Genomic DNA, 22,554 nt, shown 5'->3' with positions numbered 1-22,554 from the left:
ACCTTTATATCTAACTCAATGTAATAATTTACTTAAAGGGTATAATTGAAAAATTGTATATTTCTTTTCTTTTTCTCTTAACTCGGGACGCCTAAAATTTTTAATTTTCTTTTTATTCATTTCTTTTTCATTAAACTTAGGAACACTAAATAAAATCATATATTTTTATTCCCCATAACTTTCTTTCTTGTCATAATTCTCCTTAATTCCTCTCCTCTCGTTAAACGAGACTCGGAAACAAATCTATAAATCATCTAATCTGAATATAAAGAAGAAAAAAATTAATATAAAGTTCCAACAACAAATCACTATGAATAACGCAAGCACAACATATATTTTTATTCCCCCTAACTTTCTTTCTTGTCATAATTCTCCTTAATTTCTCTTCGCTCGTTAAACGAGACTCGAAAACAAATCTATAAATCATCTAATCTGGATATAAAGAAGAAAAAAATTAATATAAAGTTCCAACAACAAATCACTATTAATAACGCAAGCACAACAAAATATAATAATGATATTTATTATTTAACAATTATATTCCACCGTAATCCTACATCATATGATAATTGTTTAATTGCAATTTATAATTATAGCAGTAACATTATAATTCAATTTATAATAGTAGCACCCAATTTTTTAATTGCCATCTAAATCCTACAGAGTTAATTAGTAATTTTATTCGGGCTAAACTAACTTACTATTTAATTTATTCATTTATTTATTAGGGTATAGATAAAATCTTGCGATCCGATTTCCTCAACCAAGACACAAGTTTGTTCACAACTAGTGGCCCGTCAAAATATTCCATTTAGCCAAGTACGCCAATTATACAATCGAATCACCGAATCAATCATCCTATTTAAGGTTATCGGTAATGAGGCATTATAGAGACGAATAAAACCACTACTGAAGAGGTAGGTCCCAGCAGAGCCCAGTTGGACCCGCAGTACTCACCTTGAAGAGAGACGTCTGCGCAGAAACCAACTGGATCCCTCATGACCCACCATGCTCAGAGACGTGACGTCCTTACGCGCAGTACGCAAGCTGTTCCCGCAGGAAATGCCTCCCAATGGCGAAGTACTCCGCCTGTTCCCGCAGCTGCGGATACAAGCCATCAGGGAAGGCCACCCGCGCAGCAAGGCTACACGCACAAGGCACTTAGCTCTCAAAATAATTCAGTAGTCACCTGAAGGAATGAGCAAAGCCGGGAACAATCCCGCACAAAGGCGGGAGGGGGAATACTCCCGCCCAAATGAGCCAGTCCGTACGATACTAGAGGATCTTTTGTACTGTACCTGACGAGGTATGGGCAAAAGATCTGACCAGAGATACGACAGCTCATTGACAACAGTATGGCGAGCAGCATGCTCTTGTACTGTATGTCACTATTAGCCGCTGCCTACTCACCAACTCCTGTCATACCACGTGCATAGCCTGCAGTTGGTGGAAAAGGAATAGTACACAGCAGGCCTGGTCACTGTCAGCCGCTGCCTACCCACCAACTACCAGCATGGCACGTGCGTAGGCCACAGTTGGTAGAACAGGAATACTATTCAGCCGGCTATACCCTCTTGGAAACCTACCTTCGGCTATAAATACCCCAAATGGTATGATCATCTCATCTTATCTTGTATCTTATATCTTATACCTGAAATCTGCTCTAGCAATCTCTTAATATACACTTATATTCAATAGCAATCTAGTCTGATTCTCACGCCGGAGGGTGGTCACAAGGAGGTACCCCCCCTTCTCAGTGACGAGCTCACGGTGTCTGTTTTGCAGGTTATCAGAAGAACCATCTTTGCCGGATCTAACCCCTCGTGGGAAACATCTATTTAACCCCCAGATTATCCGTAATCTGCCCGGGGTCGATTAGTGTTTCTTCATTGGCGCCATCCGTGCATAAAAGCTAGAACTTCATTTCTTTTCAGTTTTTTCAAACTTCTGGAAAGATGGTTAAAGAAACTCCGGTAACCACAACCACAGCTACTGGGGGGAATACCGGCGACTACACAGTTTTTACGAACACTACCCCGGTTACCCAAGCCGGGGCAAGTGCAGTAAATTTTACGAACACTACCCCGGTTACCCAAGCTGGGGCAAGTGCAGTAAATAATCGCTCACTGGATTCACCGATACCCAGTTAGAGAGACAACGAACGAGGCTCCCCCGCCAAACACTCGATGAAGTTAAAGCGTGGGCGGAAGCACGTCAAAAAGAATTCCAAGCTGAGTTGGATGAACGCTTACGTTTACTCCAACAGGCTGATGAATTCGTAGAGTACTTTGACGATGATTCGGAGGAATCCGATAGTGACGCAAACCCTCGTCATAGGGCGAAAGGGAAGCGTAAAGAAACGGACTCCCAACCGAGAAGGCATTTTGGAGAAACCTTCAAACCAAAAAACGCGGGTGGAAACCCACGTGACTTCTCCAAAGCATTTAGACCAACTGCGGCAAATGCGGGAACGTCCAAATTTGCAAGGGACATTGCGGAAGCAATCGCCCCGAAAAGTGCCAAACAGATGTCCAACATCGGCACTTACGATGGTATATCTGATCCAGACGATCATTTAAACAGATTCATAGCGGGGGCAACCGTCAGTAATTGGACGGAACCTACGTGGTGTTACATGTTCCAAATGACGCTTGTTGGGCCAGCTAGAGCGTGGTTCGATCGTCTACCGGTCAACCACATCTACGACTGGGCAGACTTCCAACAGAAGTTTAGCCAACACTTCAGCCAACAAAGAAAGTATACCGAAGAGCAATGGACAATCCTCAATTGCATTCGAGAGGAAGATGAATATTTGCCAGACTTCATCACTCGCTTCAACTCAAAGAAGCTAAGTCTGGGTAATATTAGCGAAGATCTTGTTCGCGCTGCTTTCATCCAGGGCGCGAACGACCCAGAGCTCATCCGCACCTTAACGGGTAGAGATGGCATGCCATCCACATGGGATGCCATCATGACAGTAGCTAAACGCTTTGCGGAAACGGAGAAGCAACTGGGTAGAGATCTCCCCCAGAGCACAAACCTCTACACCCAGAAAACAAGAGAAGACAACGTCCTTACCGCCCGACTAAACAAAAAGCGGAAGCTAGGCATTTGGCAGTCAAGGGTAAACTTTGACACCTAATCCGGCTTGCAACATCGGTTAGGCGGAAGGGATAACGTACAGTCGACCAGAACTCCAGATGGACGCCACTCACCAAAAGCGTCACCGAGATATTCGCCACTGAGGAGCTCCCATGGCCAAAGGCTCCAATAATCCGACATCGTCACAATGCTGATCGGAGCAAATACTGTGACTTTCACAGGACAAAAGGCCACAACACTGAAGAATGCACAGACGTAAAGGACATTGTCGAAGCATTTGTCAGAGATGGGACGCTCGCGCACCTCGTGGCGTAACGAACGCTGAGCAGGCTGACGCGTGTAGAACCCCAGTTGGGGAAAACACGAATAAAATTGCAGCTTCAATGTTGGAGACTACATACTGCGTAAACAACGAGATCCCGAACCAGGTGCATATCGGCTCGATGGCACTCCCATCCCAACAACATGGAAGGGAGCTCAATTACACAGTTTGCATGTAGATAAATTCCAAATTTGTAAAGAAAAGGCCCAGAGCCACTTCTAATGGAAATGATTCTCCTTAGAACATCGATGCTGATGATCTTAAATTTATACTTATGAACTTTCCACACGGATATGCCGGTCTTCACCGCATACATAAGTGTGAAAGACAGGTGCGAGTACAGTGTTAAGGCAAAACCCTTCACATACTTAGCACCTGCAGGGAATTGAAGCCAAGAATACCTCGGCGACCAAGTAACTATAAGACGGGTGCGGGTACAGTGTTAAGGCAAAACCCTTCACATACTTAGCACCCGCAGGAAATTGACGCCAGGAATACCTTGGAAGTAAAGTAACCGTAAGACGAGTGCGGGTACAGTGTCAAGGCAAAACCCTTCACATACCTAGCGCTCCGCAGGGAATTGAAACCAAGATGGATCTTCTGGGCCATGCTTGCGGAAACGGGAATAACATCCCCGCATAGCGGGAACGTCGAGAACTATATTGTTTGAAACTCCAAGATGGAATTGGTGGTTTTAACATAATTGATCACTATGTTCAAAACTACCAAAACCTCATGGAGAATCCACACAAGTGGGACTCAACGCTCCTGACTTGCGAGGAGGTTACAGACCTACCCGCATCATACCCAAAGATCAAGCAGGAAAGTCGGGAATTTCTGCAAGTGACATTAGGACTTCCGCGGGAAGAATCCCCATGGCAAACCTTAAAACTAAACCCTTTTCAAAAACCCTTTGCTTAAGTCCAAAAGCTCACCTCACTTATTAAACATTCATGAGAAGAACATTGGAGTGGGGGGACTTGAAGAGGTAGGTCCCAGCAGAGCCCAGTTGGACCCGCATGACTCACCTTGAAGAGAGACGTCTGCGCAGAAACCAACTGGATCCGCAGGACCCACCATGCTCAGAGACGTGACGTCCTTACGCGCAGTACGCAAGCTGTTCCCGCAGGAAATGCCTCCCAATGGCGAAGTACTCCGCCTGTTCCCGCAGCTGCGGATACAAGCCATCAGGGAAGGTCACCCGCGCAGCAAGGCTACACGCACAAGGCACTTAGCTCTCAAAATAATTCAGTAGTCACCTGAAGGAATGAGCAAAGCCGGGAACAATCCCGCACAAAGGCGGGAGGGGGAATACTCCCGCCCAAATGAGACAGTCCGTACGATACTAGAGGATCTTTTGTACTGTACCTGACGAGGTATGGGCAAAAGATCTGACCAGAGATACGACAGCTCATTGACAACAGTATGGCGAGCAGCATGCTCTTGTACTGTATGTCACTATTAGCCGCTGCCTACTCACCAACTCCTGTCATACCACGTGCATAGCCTGCAGTTGGTGGAAAAGGAATAGTACACAGCAGGCCTGGTCACTGTCAGCCGCTGCCTACCCACCAACTACCAGCATGGCACGTGCGTAGGCCACAGTTGGTAGAACAGGAATACTATTCAGCCGGCTATACCCTCTTGGAAACCTACCTTCGGCTATAAATACCCCAAATGGTATGATCATCTCATCTTATCTTGTATCTTATATCTTATACCTGAAATCTGCTCTAGCAATCTCTTAATATACACTTATATTCAATAGCAATCTAGTCTGATTCTCACGCCGGAGGGTGGTCACAAGGAGGTACCCCCCCTTCTCAGTGACGAGCTCACGGTGTCTGTTTTGCAGGTTATCAGAAGAACCATCTTTGCCGGATCTAACCCCTCGTGGGAAACATCTATTTAACCCCCAGATTATCCGTAATCTGCCCGGGGTCGATTAGTGTTTCTTCAACTACACATCCCATATGTGCATTATGAGGCGTTATAAGAGCATAGACGTTTCTACAATAAAGCCCTATGTGGCTTAAAGCGATAGTAATAGATGGGGCACTAAAAGGCATTAACCAATAACCATATAGAATACAAATATTTTTTACTAAAAAAAGTTATGATGTGATGAAAAATGCCCTTAAGAAACATTGATATTACGTATAGCCTAAACGATATATTCATCGTAGCTTGGTTGTTGATATAGTTACCCTTAAAAGTTTTGAAGCATCTTAGTTGGTATTGAACTTCATGTTAGATTAGCATAGCTCAGTGGTTACAAATTTATTTAAGAATACAGTTGACATGTTAAATCCTAAGAAGATATGTTTCAACTCACATCATAGGCAAACACTTGTTCACCATAAGCCCACAGTGAACTTGATAGTAGTCTAGTAATACTTTTGCCATTCTCTGTTCAAACACCCTTTTTACTATTTGTACACCCTTTTTACATATAATTTCTCTTTTACACACATCCTCTCTAAAACTATGGTGGGTGTATGAATACCAACTCCCATACTTTTTTTTCTCGACGACCATATTTTTGGCCTAAGCGGACATCCTAGCCAGGCCGTGGATCCACTATAGGCATACAATGCCCATGCGGAAGTAATTGGATAAAAAAATATTTTTTTTAATAATTTTAAGAAATAAAACATATTTACTCGACTAACATCATATGCAAACAAACGTGTTAACATTATTTGCAAACAAACTTGTTTTCATATTAATATATTAACTTGAGACCCGTATACTACACATCTACTTAATGAAAACAAATAATATTTATAGTTAAGCGAAAAACAATTGTTAAGAGACAACTTTTTTTAACGACAAATGGATCTTCTAAATAAGCTACTAGTTAAATTCACCACATCGGGATACATTTGTCTTTCGATCAGTGAAAAACCCTCACCTAAGACCAACGCCCGTGAACACTCGCCATAAGGCACGACAGTACGGTGAGAAAAAACATGTACAATTTGATGATCCAACTAGTGAAAACCACGGATTCGTCTATACTCCCAGCATCACCCTAGTGCATCTGAAACGAAATGTTGTGGGCATGAATCGAACCTGGATCACATGGAACACTAAGTCTCTTCCTTAGCACTCCACAACAGTTCATCGGCAAGAGATAGCCTTTATAGTTTGTACATTAATGTACGTTTAAAACATCGTCATCATCATCATCGTACTCAGTATATCCCACCAATAGCAAAGCAATGGTAGGGTCTGAGGAGGGTAAGATGTAGACAACCTTACCTCTACCCCATAAGGATAGAGAGGTTGCTTCCGGTGAGACCCCCGGCTCGATAGTAGTTTTGCATCAAGCCTTGGACAATTTATGTATTTGTCTAGTGTTTTTTTTCCTACTTCAAAGTAGTATTTAATAGTTATCAGTTTAAAAAGTGGTAACAAATGATTTTAGGAATTTAATTGTCATAAATTGTGAAAAATAATATGAGAGTAACAAATAACAAACAATCATTGTAGTTTTCAATTTTACTAAAAAGAATAGATATAGTCCTATAGATATACCACATACGTGACACGTAACTTTGAGTTTGGTATCCACTATTGTTAACTCGTTCCTAAACAGCATAGCCAACTCTAGCCATCTACGATTACTAAAATATATAATTTTTCATTAAATTTAGAACAAATTGCTATTCATAATAGCTAGGTTTAACAAAATAATAAAAGCCAAATCCATGATTAGAAAGAAAACAAAACTTGCACATGATCATCCGTAATTTATTTAAAGCATTGAAAACTTCTCTCACAAAAGTAACAATAATAAAAAAATAATCACAAAAGGAGAAAAGCAGGGCGTGTTTTCCGGTGCAAGGGCAAATAACTAAAAGCTGATCGACTTGCCACGTGTACACCCTCACCACCGTTGGATCAAAACACAACGGATGAGATCAAAGCAGACTTTAATTTCAAACTGCCAGACAACTGTAGACGAAATATTGGGAGATTCATTACACAGATTTTGTGAAGCTGGTTTCTAGAGAGAGAAACAAGCGAGAGAGTACGGTGGTGTTGTATTAAATTGAGGGTGCAGTAGCTATGGCGGCGTTGCAGGGGCGTGATTTTAATGCAAACAAATAACAAAAAGACAAAAACATAATAATCATTTTGTTCCTTAAAAACCCTTTTAGTTTTTTTTTTTACCTATGGAAACTTGTTTAACAACATGTCTAGTTTCTTCTCACTAGGTGGGTTGGCATTTGGAGTGACAAAAGATGAGCAAATTCAAGATCAAGATGATGATGGTGTGATCACTCCTAATAGTTTACATTTGTTCCGGAACGAAGAGATCCGCAACAAAGAGTTTGAGATATGGCAGCAGTATTACCAGCTACATCAGCAGCATAATAATACTGCTGTCTGTAATAGTAACAGTAATAGTAATAATAATAATAATAATAATAATATTCCTACTGCGGTGCCTTGTTGGAAAATGATGAGGCAAGGTGGGTATGGGATTGCTGGAGGAGAATACGTTGGCAGCGGTAGCGGTAGTGGTAGTGGCGGTAGTGGGATTAATTGTCAAGATTGTGGTAATCAAGCTAAGAAAGATTGTCAACACATGAGGTGTAGGACTTGTTGTAGAAGCCGAGGGTTTCCGTGTCAAACCCACGTGAAAAGCACGTGGGTTCCCGCCACTAAACGGCGTGAACGCCACCAACAACAACTAGGTTTAGTGATGAGAAGCGGTGGTAGCGGTAGTGGTGATGATCAGAATACAAAGAGGCTCCGGGAAGATCATCATTTTATTACCACCGGTGGTGGTGGTGGTGGTGTGAATGTGGCTTCAGCACATCATCAAAACATTTCTTCAGGTAAAAATTTGTTTCTTTGTTTTTTGTATGTTATTATTTTTCTAGGAACAAACAAAACCCTTGAATTATTATTCTTCTTTATAATTATTGGGTTTGGAGAAAAAGCACACGGTTTTTCTTTACCAAGATTCATTCATCATTTGATTGATTGGATATATTTCATATGCATAGATTAGCTTCACATTTCAAGACTTGTAGGCTTTGACACAAGGTATTATTATGTCTAACATAAAGAACTTATTTGGATTAGTACATGATTCAAGAATTTGTTAAGCAGTTTTAGGTATTCTCTTAAAGTTACTAGGGTAATATGTCTATTTATGTATTATTCACATATAATGTAACAAATGTTTTACATTAGTAAGATGCTATTGTATTTCTTGGTGCACTTTTCGCTATACCTGCAAATGAACTCATGAAATTAGTTGTGATAATATCTTTTAGATTTTACTAGTATGTTTGTTTGGGTGACGAACTAACTCCATAGAATTTTTCATTAAATTCTATGGAGTTTTCTTGTCACCCAATCGAACTTGACGAGTTCTATTGCTGGAGTTGCAAAATATTTAGAATTGCAAGAATTTTGTAAACACAACTAATAAAATAGCTTGTTGAATTCTAAACTATTACTAAAAAAATGTTTTCATGATAAACCCTAAATCTATGGTATATAAGTATTTAGGGTTCCTAACCCAAAAAGAGTTTAATAATTTATATTTATACATTATATATGTCCTTAACGTTTGTTTAAATTTAGGGCTAGAAACTGGCCATTTCCCAGCAGAAGTGAGTTCTCCAGCGGTATTCCGGTGCGTTAGAGTGAGTGCAATGAATGTGGCAGAGGAGCAGCTGGCTTACCAAACAACGGTTAGCATCGGCGGGCATGTATTCAAGGGCATTCTCTATGACCATGGTCCTAGTGGTGGGGACAGTTCCTCAACCGCAGGCGACGGTGGCAGCAGTTCTCAACATCAACAACTTAACCTCATCACCTCTGGCACCATGGGGGCTGCCACGACCACCGCGAATCCAAATGCTACTTCGGTTGATCCGTCGTCGATGTTACCTACTCCTCTTAATGCTTTCATGGTTGGTACTCAATTCTTCCCACCACCAAGATCTTGAAAGATGGTATAAAGCAAAATCCAAATATGCTAGCTATTGTTGCCACTTAGTTTCTTTTGTTTATTACGAGACCTGTTATTGGAAAACTCACAAACGACATGATCAAAGACTAGCTAGAGTGGCGGTTTTAAAAAGTTATGGTTAGAAACCAGTAGAAGCAAGATTAGAATCCGAGAACTCTCCTAACATATTTGATTATGTAGGTGCTAGTAGTCAATTAGAATTGTTATCAAAGAAAGAATTTGAGTTCAATATTTGACATATTTGTAATGAAGATTATGACTATTACTAGAACATTGTTAATTGATTTATCTGGTTTATTTAAACTTCAAATTATAGTTTCAAGTTTCTTCAAAGGGTATATTTGATCTTTTGATGATTCATATGAGATTTAAACATTTAAACATTCGTCCCAACAAAAAGTTTGTACATAAAATATTGTTTTGATGACATAAAAATGGTATTTTGGGAGAAAGTGAAATGTGCTAGTTTAGGTTATTATGTATAGTACTGTCATACATATAGATTTGTGCGAAGAGAATAAGATGTCATCAAGAAAGAGCATTGGGGAATGTTATTATTTTGCTTGAAAAGTTATTGAATTATTTCGATAACTTTTTTTAGTATATTATATAAACTGTAATTACTTTCTGTTTGGTTTTTGAACTCGAGGTAGCCTTTTGCACCGTTTACCCATTTATATGATAGGCTATAGTAAACAGAAAGGCAGTGTTTTATGGCGGGTTGTGTACCCGTTACACGTCGGTCTGACCAGTAAACCAATAAGACATTCATAAACGTTCCGGTTAAGAAAACATTAAAAGAACATCTAAAATTGTCTTCTATACTCCTTCCAACTACATAACATTATAGTTTTTGGAATACATTTGTGCAAATAAATATAATCATTTAAACATGTGAAATTACTTCTTTTTTTCGTATTTTTTTGGTTTTAACAAGGCATATAATTCATGCATACAAATAACTATTTATATAATTTTATTTGAAGATGAATATATTTGATAATAAATATAGATTGCAAAAAGTACAATGCATAGTTAGTAAAAGCTGAGTCCCAAGAAGGAAGAATAAAAAGGTGATTCTGATACAATATTATGGTTTTATAAATGCAGCTTCAGGCCAGTGAATGTATTTGATAATGAGTTAATGTATCTGCAAACATAATATGTTTCATGAATGTATGCCTAAGGCTGCATGCGTAATTAATCCTTCACATATACATACATATTTCTGTCTCTATATTTGTTCACTGAGACAAACCCAACTCACGGCTTCCCTAGGTGAGGGATACCACCCGTGAATCCGTGATGCCCTAATTTGTGTAGGACTTATAAAAGTAAAGTATTTTTGTTATTCACCTAATGTTCTTTTTTGTATTTTAGTTAGAGGTGTACAAACCGGATCGGTTTAATTAAAACCGGTTCAGATTCTAAGGTAAAATGGCTTGGATTAAAACCGGTTTTTTGAGATGTACTTCAATCCGATAGGAAATAGTTCGGATCAAATTGAGACATGAAAAAAAAAGATCTTTAAACGGGATTTTATGAGAGATAGATTTTTTTGAGCTGTGTGATTAAACTAACACATACAATCCAATTATAACTACATTGCTAAGATTGTTCGTTGCGGTATGGCAAAGCAAACGCCATCTAGCCACCTCACCAGCATTCTGGCGCCATACCACAACACCCCAAATAATATTCCGGCACCAAACAATCCCCCCCCCCCCCCCCCTTCTTCAACACTATCACATTAACATCACTATCACAATAAAGATGAGGTCCACCTCCACTAACAAGCAATCCATTTTTCTTTTTTAAACCTAGTTAAACCATAAAGCTTAATTAACATATGACTAGTTCTTGCTCAACTACCTACAAGACAGTGATGTGACGCGATAACCAACTCTTGCTAGTTATCTCACAAGTCGCAATACTCAGCAATATAACAAATGTGTGATAAAAAGGTCATTTTTGGAAAACATGTTTCTTTTAAAAAGAATTATAAAATACCTGCTAGTTTTTCAAATTTGTTCCAAACCTGTTTCAACGTCTGTAATCTCAAACTAGTATAAGCTAACAGTTTAGATTAGTTTGCGGACCGATTCCACCAAAACCGGTTAAGCTTGGAATTGGTTTCAAACTAGTTTGGATCACGAACCAGATTGTTCATGTACCTCTATTTTCAATGCACATGCACCAAAGTTTACTATGTTTACATAAATGCTAAAACGTCTTCATGCATACCCAAGTGTATACTATGCATAAGAACTTGTACATTTACTTATTGAATTAAGTATAGCATAGTGTATGGGCTACAAGGGTAGGGAGTCCTAGATTTGGAGGGTATGTGTAAGAAAGAGTAATGGTTAAATAAGGTTTACTTGAGTTGATGAAAGTTCTGATCCAAAACAAGTACCTCTTTGATCAAGACCTTACACTCTTTTAGGTTGACATACTTTCTGACCATCAACCCATTTTTAGTAACTCTAGTATGTTTTCTTTTATAATATATATATATATTTCTTTCATTTTATACATTAGTTATTATGGGCATGCATGCCGGATCCTTCTATTTGGATGCATATGTGTTTCTTTGTGATTTTAAGATGTGTGTATCATTGTTAGGATTTTTGAGTTTTAAGGTTTCAAGTATTGGATTTTTTCTAATATTCTTTTTGTGAAAGTGTACAGAAAATTCAATAATACTTGCGTTTGCAATTGAAAATGGTTATAAATTTAGTGACATTAACGTCAGGAATTACAATGGTCGTAAAATTAGTGGTTGCAGTAGCTCCGGATTTAAAAGATCAATAGTTTCATTTCATTTTAGACATGCTTGATTTCTTCTTCACGTATATTGTAATGTAAACGTTTTTGTAATACCCACCAAATTTACAATAGATGATTAAAAAACTATAAGATTTTAATATGTTATAGTTAAACTTATGGTGCTTTAAAATAAGTTTATTTAAATTCTTGATTACAAATACAGAACATTATGTTTAGTTAAAAAGTAAGGGACCCTTTAGTGATCTGGTGAGTCTGTGACCCGTCAGTGATCCAAATAGCTGTTAAAAAAAGTCAAAAGGAATGTACCAAATAAAACAAGTCAACGGCTAAAATCAAATAGAAGGGAAATTGAGTATATTTTATAAAGTGAATTAAAACAATAATTTTTTGAATGACAACGAATGACGATATTTCAATAAGAAATGACGGGATTAACAACTAGCAAGTAGCTAGTACCAACGACACCTTATGACATTAGTTTATAGTAAAAATTAAAATTAAATTAAATTTGGCCATGCCATTCCATGGCTTTTCTCCCTATTCTTGATCCATAGGAGGACAATATCTTGATGTTCTCAAAAATGTGGAAAGGACAATTCTCCTTGCTTTGAAACGTCTTTCGGTTCTAAGATCTCCGAATACCCCAAAGTGTAACAAGTAAGGTGTTGTTTGTTTTTTCTGAAAAATGTATGCGCATGCTCTTCTGTCGGCGTCACGTAGATATTGATATCTGCAGACTGTTTGTTTTCTCGAAGACATTTCACTAAAAAAAACGTATGCGCAAGCTCTTCTTGGTGCACACTTGGTCCATCTACTTCTGAGATCTTCTAAGGTCTGTAGATGGTTAAAGCATCTCAACATGCGTGTATAAATGGTCTAGTAATAGTTGTATTCTTATATATGATAGAGCAAAAATCAAATAAAAGTTAAACATACGTAAACTAACAAACATGAACGCACGTAACAAAAACAAACACAAACAAACGAATGTAAACAAACGTCACGAACATAAATGAACAATTGAGACATGTGTTTATGTCCTTTTGTTAAAAAAAACCATACATGTTCATCCATTTATGAGATGCGAGCATTAGCCAACGGCCTCTTGGCCAAGTGACATCAGGTTTTTATTCAAAGTGATATGGGTTCAACTCCTACAACATGGGTATTAGGTGGGTTTTAGTAGTAGATTTTAGGATTATAGGTGTTTGTCATTTAGAAAAGAATATACAAAGTTACAAACATGCATAAACGAACTTTCAACCAAGCGGTTAACGAACATAATAGTTCCTTCACTAGTTCACTTGTAAAAGTTTATTTTCTATTAAATAGAAAATAAAGTTTCGTTTCTAAATCTATATTCAATTGACCACTTGACATGTTTATTGGATCCATACATCTATGATCTACCCACTCAATATATATCCAGGTTTCCATAGTTTACCAACTCCTTGACTGTCGCCACTTTCGCATCAATGGTTTCTACACTGATCATGATCAAATAAACATATAAATAAAATCATCCGTTTATTTACCTGCCGTGACCCGGTCACATCAGCACAGTCCCACATTTATTTATGTTTTCAGCCCCATGTTTATTTCCCTCCGGTTATCATAATTATCAATTCCTTTTAAATATTAGCCCATGCTCCCATGTTTTATTTATGTTATGTGTTTAATTGCTTGCATGTTTACGTTTTAAATTCCTAGTGAAGTTCCGCCCACGAGTTAAGACACCTAAAACTTTATTAAAAAAATGGATATTGGGATTTAACTTTTAAGTCTCATCTATAACAAAAAAATAATAGGGGTTTAAAATAAGAAGTTTTTCTCACATATGGTTGGTTTTTTCATGAGTGTGTAATGAAAATGATCAGGTGAGTCAATGGTCCACTAGTCCGTCAGTGATTCAAATAGTTTTTAAAAAAGGTTAAGTTCCACCGGTAAGTATAGAGGCCATGGGTTAGTGGGAAAATTTATTTTATTTTATTTTATTTTGCAGAAAGTGATATTACGGGAAATGTGATTTGTAACATTTCTTGTTGGGAGGTGACTGTAGACCAGCTGATCTTCTAACAGTAGTGCCTATACTTAAGGCTTGATATTGCAGCCTCTAGTACTTCTACTGGACAGGAACGAGACTATTCATATGCACAAAGATCACCATTGAAAACAAGTTTTCCTATAGATAATCAAATAACTTATAATAATTATATGTACACATGACAATCAAACCAGATTCATATTTAGCCTAACCACAGCTAGTAGTAGCAGAATTCGATATTTTTAACTAAAATGTTTAGTGAATTGAGTATCCAGATGCTTAGATTCTGGCCTTGACTTGGTAAATAAACTAAATGAAGAAAACTATTTGTTATCTAAGAATGGTTCACCTCCTTTTAATGAAATGAAGGTCCATATTTGGGACAAAATCACACAAGAAATTACCAACAAGCTATAGAAAAAATCATTTCATGAAAGTAACCAAACTAATAGGATTATTTGATGGATACCCTTTTGTTGTTTGCTCCTAATTCGAACGAAGAAGATCGTTACTTTATAAAAAGTTCACGGTTTAGTTGAAATGGATCAATTTGGCTAGCTAGTGAATTACGAGGTTTGTAAGACGATAAGTGATTTCTCGTCGATGCATGTTTGTTTAAATCGTATGACAACATTACACACAGGAAAGGCTGATGCACGTGTTTCACCCTTAAATCTCCAAAATCATTATTTCATCTTATTCTTCTCCACCAATGATAATAATAATTATTACCTTAAGTCTAAAAAGAAAAATATCAAACTACATGGTATCAATTTGTGAATAATAGCACTAAGTATTAGCATACAATTATAGATACCTGATTTAGACTTATAAAATGAGCTATGTAAGTTTGTATAACCAAGTATTAAATTCGTATCTTTACATTATGATTTATAAATGTGAGTATGTAACATTAATGAAATTTATTTTGCGTATAAATTGTATTTAACTAATATGTTTTTTTCTAAAGACATGAAAGGATGAAAATAAGGCCTAGTACTAAACTGTTAATCATGATTTAGTGAATTTAGCCTTTCAAAAAAAACTAAACTGCTAATCAGGAATTGTACAGGGCCCAAATTAAATAATACTCCGTAACAAATTGTTAATAGGGCAGCCCATATACCTATTTGCCTTTAGCCCTTTATGGCTTAGACTTGGGCTATAGACAAGGAACAAAGGCCCAATTCATTCATCAACTTATTTCAAAACTCTTGTTGAAGGTGGGCATAAACCCTGGGCATAAACCCTGACCCGCGCATACAAGTTGGGTTTCAGTTTCTTCCCGGAATCGTCGTAACTGGTTCCATCTCTACCCGTTCAAAATCCGGATCCGACCGGACCAAAACCTGACAAAATCGGTCAAAAGCATGACCATACCCGGAAATGGTTCATACCTAACCCCGTTCTTGACTTTTATTGACCAAACGGGAACCGGTTCCAACCTGATTTCGGAGGGTAAAAAATCCTGGATTACCCACCTCAAAGGCTAACTTATAAGCTACTCAAACTCAAGTAAAGCATTAATGTATGTTGTTTAATCAAATATCAGTTAACATGTTTCTATCATTTATGCTTCTTTTTTTTATGTAATTATCGTTGTGAATACTACTTTGAAGCTAAGTAAACGATTATGAAAAAGCTATAATACAAGCTATTGGTTTTCTTCATATTCAAAATCAGACAATTCAATATCATCCAAAATAATAACCAAATTATTATTTTCTAAAACACGTTAAAACCAAAATTCATTCCGTGTCAACTTTGACCTTATTCATGTACTTGCATAATGGCACATTTAACACCACTCCATCACCCTCTTTACAAGTTTACATAATGGCACATTTAACACCACTCCATGTCCCGTGTTGAATTCAGTCAAATTCCTTTTTATTTTTTGACAATACAAATTTTCAACGTTTTCTCATACTTTAGTAATATATTCATGTTACTTTGCATGACTGTAAAAATCCCGATTAGACTTCAATTAATCATTAATTAATCCCCAATTAATCACTAGTTTCCACCTCAACAGCCAACTAGCAACTCGCAAATCGCAATTACTACAACACTGGTTCTTTGTCGATCTTGATCAACTTTCAACTTTTTCTCGTACTTTATTGATCTGAGGGTGGTCCTTTGCATTAATCCTAACTCTCAAGTTGTGTGACCTAACTACCTCCAAACAAATCAAAGTTTGATACGATCTCCTATGTAACCTTTAACGGCTATATGAAAATAACCGGTACCACTAGTCAAACACCAAATTTATTTAAATATGCATTTTAAGTTCGTAACATTGAGTTTTACTTGTGAAAATGCTATTTTCTAAATTGTGTAACGGGTTTATGTTCCACTTAAAGTATTTCGCATACAAATGAAGTAGAATTTGATATTCTTTTGCGTGAGAATTCAAAATAATTCAATGTTTAAAAGCCCAAATGTTTTTCCCTTTTGTTGAAGGTTGTTCCTACTACTTTGCGGTTTTCATTCGTTTCAGTAGGAACACTATTAGCTGTAACTCTGTTGCAACCGAACTATGTTACTACCGAAATTAAGTAAAGTTGTTGCTAGCAATCTTCACCAACTCTGTTGCTATTTTATTAGTAACAACTTGCTAGTAATTTTAAGTCACTTTTGTTGATCATTTTAAAAATAAAAACTTTTTGAAGTAGTCTAATCGTTACACTTTGCAAGAACTTGATGCTCTTTGTGTGGAAATTTGTATCAATTCAATTCGATGCGTAGGGGTGTGGTGTGTGGGTGGGAGGTGTTTGTTTAAGTAATCCAAAATTCACATTTGAAATTTTTATTCGATATTATTGTAAGATCCATTGCACTTTCTTTTATTTGCCTCAAATACATCATCTAACTTACTATTTGATAAATATGAATTTCATATCATCAAAATAGTGTAGTGATACCATCTTTAGGTCCAATCTTTTGTTTCATTTAACTAATCTAACTATTTTAAATATTATACTCGTGCAAGATTATTTGATAACATATTTAATGACGTATTTAAAAAAAAGTTTTTTTTTAAATGGTTTACTTCGGATTTGATTAAAGCAATGATATGATATTTGAAATAGACCTCAATAGCTCACTTTCAGCTTATCAATTCGAATACGTGTTTCTTTATTTTCGATAAGATCTTATTAGGATCATATGTTTACCTCATATTCAATTGCTGTAATCATTGATGTAGGGGTATGGTACTAAACCCGGTTTTACGACCCTAAATTTATTATGTTTGGCTTATTTTATTATATAGACTAATACAATGTTATTGGGCTGAGGGGGTTTTGTGGATGTAACCCTAACTGGGCTAGGCCCATTAGGGTACCATGATGGTGGCCATGAGGCTCCCTATATAAGGAGGTCTCCACCTCCTTATTAGGGGTGGGTCATTCTCAATAAGGGTCGCCACCATATTTTTGTGTCTGTGAACAAGAGATCCTGGAGATTTCTTAGCGGTCACCTCCACACCCCCAAAAAGTCATTGCAGATCCCAACCAGCCTTTGAAGAAGATCAAGACGTGGTTCGTTCATCTCGAAATCCGTAGAAACATCATCATGGATCAGGTCAGATTCATCTCGTGCTTCGACATTGGCGCCATCCGTGGGACGGCAATGAACCACGCTTCGCTTCTCGTCTCGGCCCTCCGATCTGTTCATCAATATCTCGGGTCTACGGTTTCTTCTTTCAGATATGTTCTATGGAAATCCAAAAATCCGTAGATCTAAAAAATACTTCCAGATCTGGAAATACACAGGAAGAAATACCACCGAACTTTTGGGGAAAACCCTTAGATCTGTGTTTTTTCTAAGTGAAATATATCAAATCTAGTTATTGTGACATCTGCCCCGATCCGACCCGACCCAGGTACCCGTTTTCTGATCCGATTCTTTTTATGATTTAAAATTTAATTATTTTCTTTTAAAACTTGACATTTAAAATATATATATTACTAATAATATTTTCCTTTCCGCATTCTTTTCTCTCTTGTCGCCGTCCCGCCCTTAAGCCTTGAACCCCCCCTTCTCTCTGTCCTTTGTTCCTTCCCGCCTAAGGATGTCTGCGCAGCTCCACGCGCCAGACTCCTTACAAGGAAGCCTGCGTGAAGACCACCTGTTACTGCGATACGCGAGACGAACTGTCCCCGCAGCGCGCTAAGGATTTTAGTTCTTCCCGCGGCGCGCTATGGATACCGTTCTTCCCGCGACGCGCTAAGGAATATAGTTCTTCTCGCGACGCGCTTAGAATTGAAGTTCTTCCCGCGGCGCGCTTAGAAATGTAGTTCTTCCCGCGACGCGTTAAGGTTGGTTCTGTCTGCCTTCGCGCTCGCGCACTCTTGACCTTCTGTGTCTGCCTTCGCGCTCAAGCTTTCTCGCGCTATGTCTTGAGTTTTTTTTCTTCTGTTTAATCTAGCCGTTTACTTTTGTGATGTCTTATCTTCTGTGCTGTTGACCTGACCTATCTTATGTCTGAAAAGTTACTTTCGGCGCAGCATGCGCACCAACCCCATTGGTTGACAGAAAAAGTGACTGACATTATCTTTTGAGATCTGCTTTTCCATGCTTGACCAGTACCTTTATCTGACCCTCCCATGCCTGTTTACTGTTACCTGTCAGCTTTTCCTTTGTCCCCTGCAGCTGCCATATCTTTTGATATCTTTTGCTTTTGGAATCTTTTACTTTTTGGAGATCTTTTCCCCTTTTCTAGGGATTGTGTTCCCTAGGGTTTCCCTATAAATAATAATGTTAATTTCCTAACACTGCACACACAAATACTTATTATCTTTCTCTTCCTTTGCTCTCTGCCGTTGTCCTCTGCCGTCTCCTCTCTCTGCCTTCGTCCTCTCTCCTGTTCTGCCCTGCTTTTCCGGTAATATATGTATTATATATAATAATTTGATTAAAGTTACTTATTAATTATGCTAACTTATAATCAAGACTTAAAACCAATCGTTAAAACAATAATCTTTAATTATAGGTTAACTTGTGCTTGTTTAAAGTTGGTTCTTGCTTTATCTTTCACCGCACCGTTTATCAAGTGAGTAATCTCGTACCTAATCCCTTTTTATTTTTAATGTTTTGGGATGTTCATGTGTTCATACAAACTTAGAGTCTTAAACTTGTTTATGAACTTTAGTCGCGCAGTATCCCATGTGTTGAGGACGTTTACTTGGCTGTTTATTTGTATGTGTGTATCATTAACCGCTTTGTTCGGCCTATTCCGAAGTTTTCATGGATCCATTAGATGAACACGGGAGACCTATCGTTTACGGTTTTCTTTGTTTTACACTTGCACAGATGTTTTCTTGTTTTTGTGCTCATTTGGGAGCACGGATTGAACTATGAACTATGATCTATTTAGGCTTGATCACAATCTGATTACACCCTTGTTAAACACCAGACATACACGTGTTGCGCGCAGTGCTTATTGTTATCTATTATCTATTAAACTTGATTTCTCACCAACACGCAAGTGTTTGACGTTTTATTTTAACACATGTTCAGGTTTGCTGTAGCTACATTTGGAGCTTGTGGACACGTAGGACGTTTTTACTTTTGGACCTAGATTAAAATGTAACAAGACAAGTTATTGTTGTTCGAATATTTTGCCTTATAATATATTGATTTATGCTGATTTATGTTATCTTGTGTTTACGTTGCGCGTGCGTGAATGAATATATTTATTAAATATTGACACCCAATAGTGTCACGAGTAATGAAACAATATGTGGCGCCCCGATGTATAATCCGCCTTTGGTCGGGGTGTTACAGATTGGTATCAGAGCTCGTTGACTTTAGGATAGGTGGTTAGACGTAACGGCCTAGAATACCTAAGAGTCCCTTCTCGCGCGTGAGAGAAATCTCATGTTTGCGCGCTTATTGTTAATTACTTGTTATTTATAAATATGCTTGCGCAGACGCAGCGTATGGTTTTATGTTTTATTTCGCGATATTTCGATTTTTGCTGAATTTCGATTTTTATTGGTTTTACTTACATATTCGTTTGTTGGGATTGAAAATCCGAAAAGTCATGGTGATACATGAATAATTGATTTTCAAATTCCATTTACGATTATGTTCTGAGGTTGAGGATTGAAAAGTCATGGTGATACATGAATTGTCAACCTCCAATACTCATTTTCTTGTATATTTTATATTGAGGATTGAAAAGTCATGGTGATACATGAATCGTCAATCTCCAATACTCGTTTACTCGTCATTTTAAATTGAGAATTCGGAAAGTCATGGTGATACATGAATTGTCGATTCTCGATTCGAATTTGTTATCTGTATTAAGTTTGCATTCAAATTCATGTTTTACTTTAACTGTTGATGGTATCTAACCCCGCGAAACCAAGCTTTATAAGATTATACTTTGCGCTAAGATATTAACAAAACTAAAACTTTTATAGAATGCCTCCGCTATCTCGCCGTCATCAGAGGAGAGAAGCCTCGCGCAGGCGTAGACAGCAACGTTCCCAGGAAATTGCCGCCGCAATAGCCCAAGCTTTGAGCGAAAACAATACCTCCGGTTACAACATTAAGTCCTTTAATGCGGGTAACCCTCCGAAATTCACAGGGCTTGAAGGAGCCACCGTGATGCTCCAGTGGCTCGAGAAGATTGAAAACACTTTCCTCCATACCCAATGCCCTCCTGACAAACGAACCCTATATGCTTCCAGTGTCCTGGAATCTAGAGCGCTTATATGGTGGAATGGAGTAGCTCATGGGCGTGGCGCAGAAGCTGCTTCTAGCATGACATGGGAGGAATTCAAGGAAATTCTGACGCGAGAATTCTGCCCTCCCAACGAAGTTAAGCGCCTGGAGGAGGAATTTTGGAATCTTAAGCAATACAGTGGCGAAGCGCGCGAGTACGCGACGCGCTTCCATGAACTAAGCCTGCTTGTCCCTCACCTTGTTACCCCTTCCCGCCGAGCCATAGAGAAATTCCTTGGGGGTCTCCCCATGGAAATTCAAGATTCTGTATGGGCCAGAAACCCAGCAACCCTCTCTGACGCCATTGAGTTGGCCGCTGTGCTCAGCGACAACCATGTCAGAGCAGGAACCCTGTTCCTGCGGGAAGCTGAGAAGACCAAACCCACCAAGACTGCCCCTGAACCAACAGAAACCAAGCCAGAACCCTCAAACCGTAACAACCTCAAGCGCAGGCGCAAAGCCTATGCGCTTACCAGCCCGCCCATTGTCCAGCAACCCGCCTACCAACCTCCAGTACACGCGCCTAACCCACTGTCGACCTACCCAACACCCCCTGTAGTCCACAACTATGCCTTAACCAATCCCGCACTCCCTGCCCGCCAACTAAGAAACCTTACACAGGAACCCAACCCTTCTGCCCAACCTGTAGATTTCACCACCCACCTCAAGTCCCATGTCGACAATGTAACCGATGTGGCCGCGTTGGTCACTCTTCCGAGTTCTGTAGAGTCCCTTCCGCCAACCCAACACCACCAGCCTACCTGCAAAACCCTCAACCAACATACCCTAATCCACGACCCAGGTCGTGCTTTAACTGCGGTGATCCCAGTCATTTCCGGAACGCGTGCCCGAGGCTACAAGTTCAGATTACGCAAGCGAATCCGGTGAACCAAATCTCGAACCAAGTGACACGCGGACGAGCTTTTAACATAACCGCGCACCAAGCGCAAGCGAATAATGACGTAGTTAATGGTACATTTTTGCTTAACGGATTTTATGCTTCTGTACTTTTTGATACTGGCGCCGATAGAAGTTTTATTTCCCGCGCGTTTGAGCAGAAGCTTGCGCGACCGCGCGATAACTTAAAAGAAAATTTTTCAGTTGAATTGGCTAATGGCGAAACTGTTTTAATTAACTCAGTGATTAAAAATTGCACGCCTAACCTTAACGAAAACGATTTTCTGATCGACCTCATCCCCATGCCTCTTGGAAGCTTTGATGTTATCATTGGTATGGACTGGCTCTCGAATAATCGCGCCGAAGTTATTTGCGCCAAGAAGTTGATTCGCATTCCTCGAGAAAACGGTGATCTTCACATCTATGGCGAGAAACCCTCCAGTGGTCTTAAGCTTATGTCTTGCGCCGAAGCCCAAAGACTCATGCGGAAGAAGTGTATTGCATTTTTAGCCCATGTGGTTAAACCCGATGAAGGAAAGAAGAAGCTTCGCGATATCCCTGTTGTGCGTGATTTCCCTGAAGTTTTTCCTGATGATCTTCCTGGTATCCCTCCCGCTCGTGAAGTCGAGTTCCGTATTGATCTTGTCCCTGGTGCTTCCCCCGTAG

At 38.8% G+C, this 22,554-nt stretch overlaps 2 protein-coding genes across 2 annotated transcripts in view; both read left to right on the top strand.

Annotated features, from left to right (window-relative positions):
• The window catches only part of LOC143554130 (V-type proton ATPase subunit a3-like), a 96,851-nt gene that overhangs the window by 18,488 nt on the left and 55,809 nt on the right, over positions 1-22,554 (top strand). The gene's annotated exons all lie outside the window — the stretch shown is intronic.
• Positions 7,246-9,470, top strand: LOC143552681 (protein SHI RELATED SEQUENCE 7-like). Its single transcript, XM_077042838.1, has 2 exons — positions 7,246-8,274; positions 9,038-9,470. The coding sequence occupies exons 1-2, from the start codon at positions 7,626-7,628 to the stop codon at positions 9,397-9,399; spliced, it is 1,011 nt and encodes a 336-aa protein (XP_076898953.1). The 5' UTR covers positions 7,246-7,625; the 3' UTR covers positions 9,400-9,470.

This window comes from Bidens hawaiensis, unplaced genomic scaffold (genome assembly GCF_021521415.1).
Source record: "Bidens hawaiensis isolate Kalapana, Puna unplaced genomic scaffold, B.hawaiensis_p1.1 tig00001032_1, whole genome shotgun sequence".
NCBI lineage: Eukaryota > Viridiplantae > Streptophyta > Magnoliopsida > Asterales > Asteraceae > Bidens > Bidens hawaiensis.
The sequence above is the reverse complement of the archived record's forward strand: the minus strand, read 5'-3'. Positions and strand labels throughout refer to the sequence as shown.

Excerpts from the sequence above, each read along its gene's own strand:
- LOC143552681 (XM_077042838.1), top strand. The coding sequence starts at position 7,626 with ATGTCTAGTTTCTTCTCACTAGGTGGGTTGGCATTTGGAGTGACAAAA. Across the intron at positions 8,275-9,037 it reads TCATCAAAACATTTCTTCAG|AAACTGGCCATTTCCCAGCA; the intron begins GTAAAAATTTGT and ends ATTTAGGGCTAG.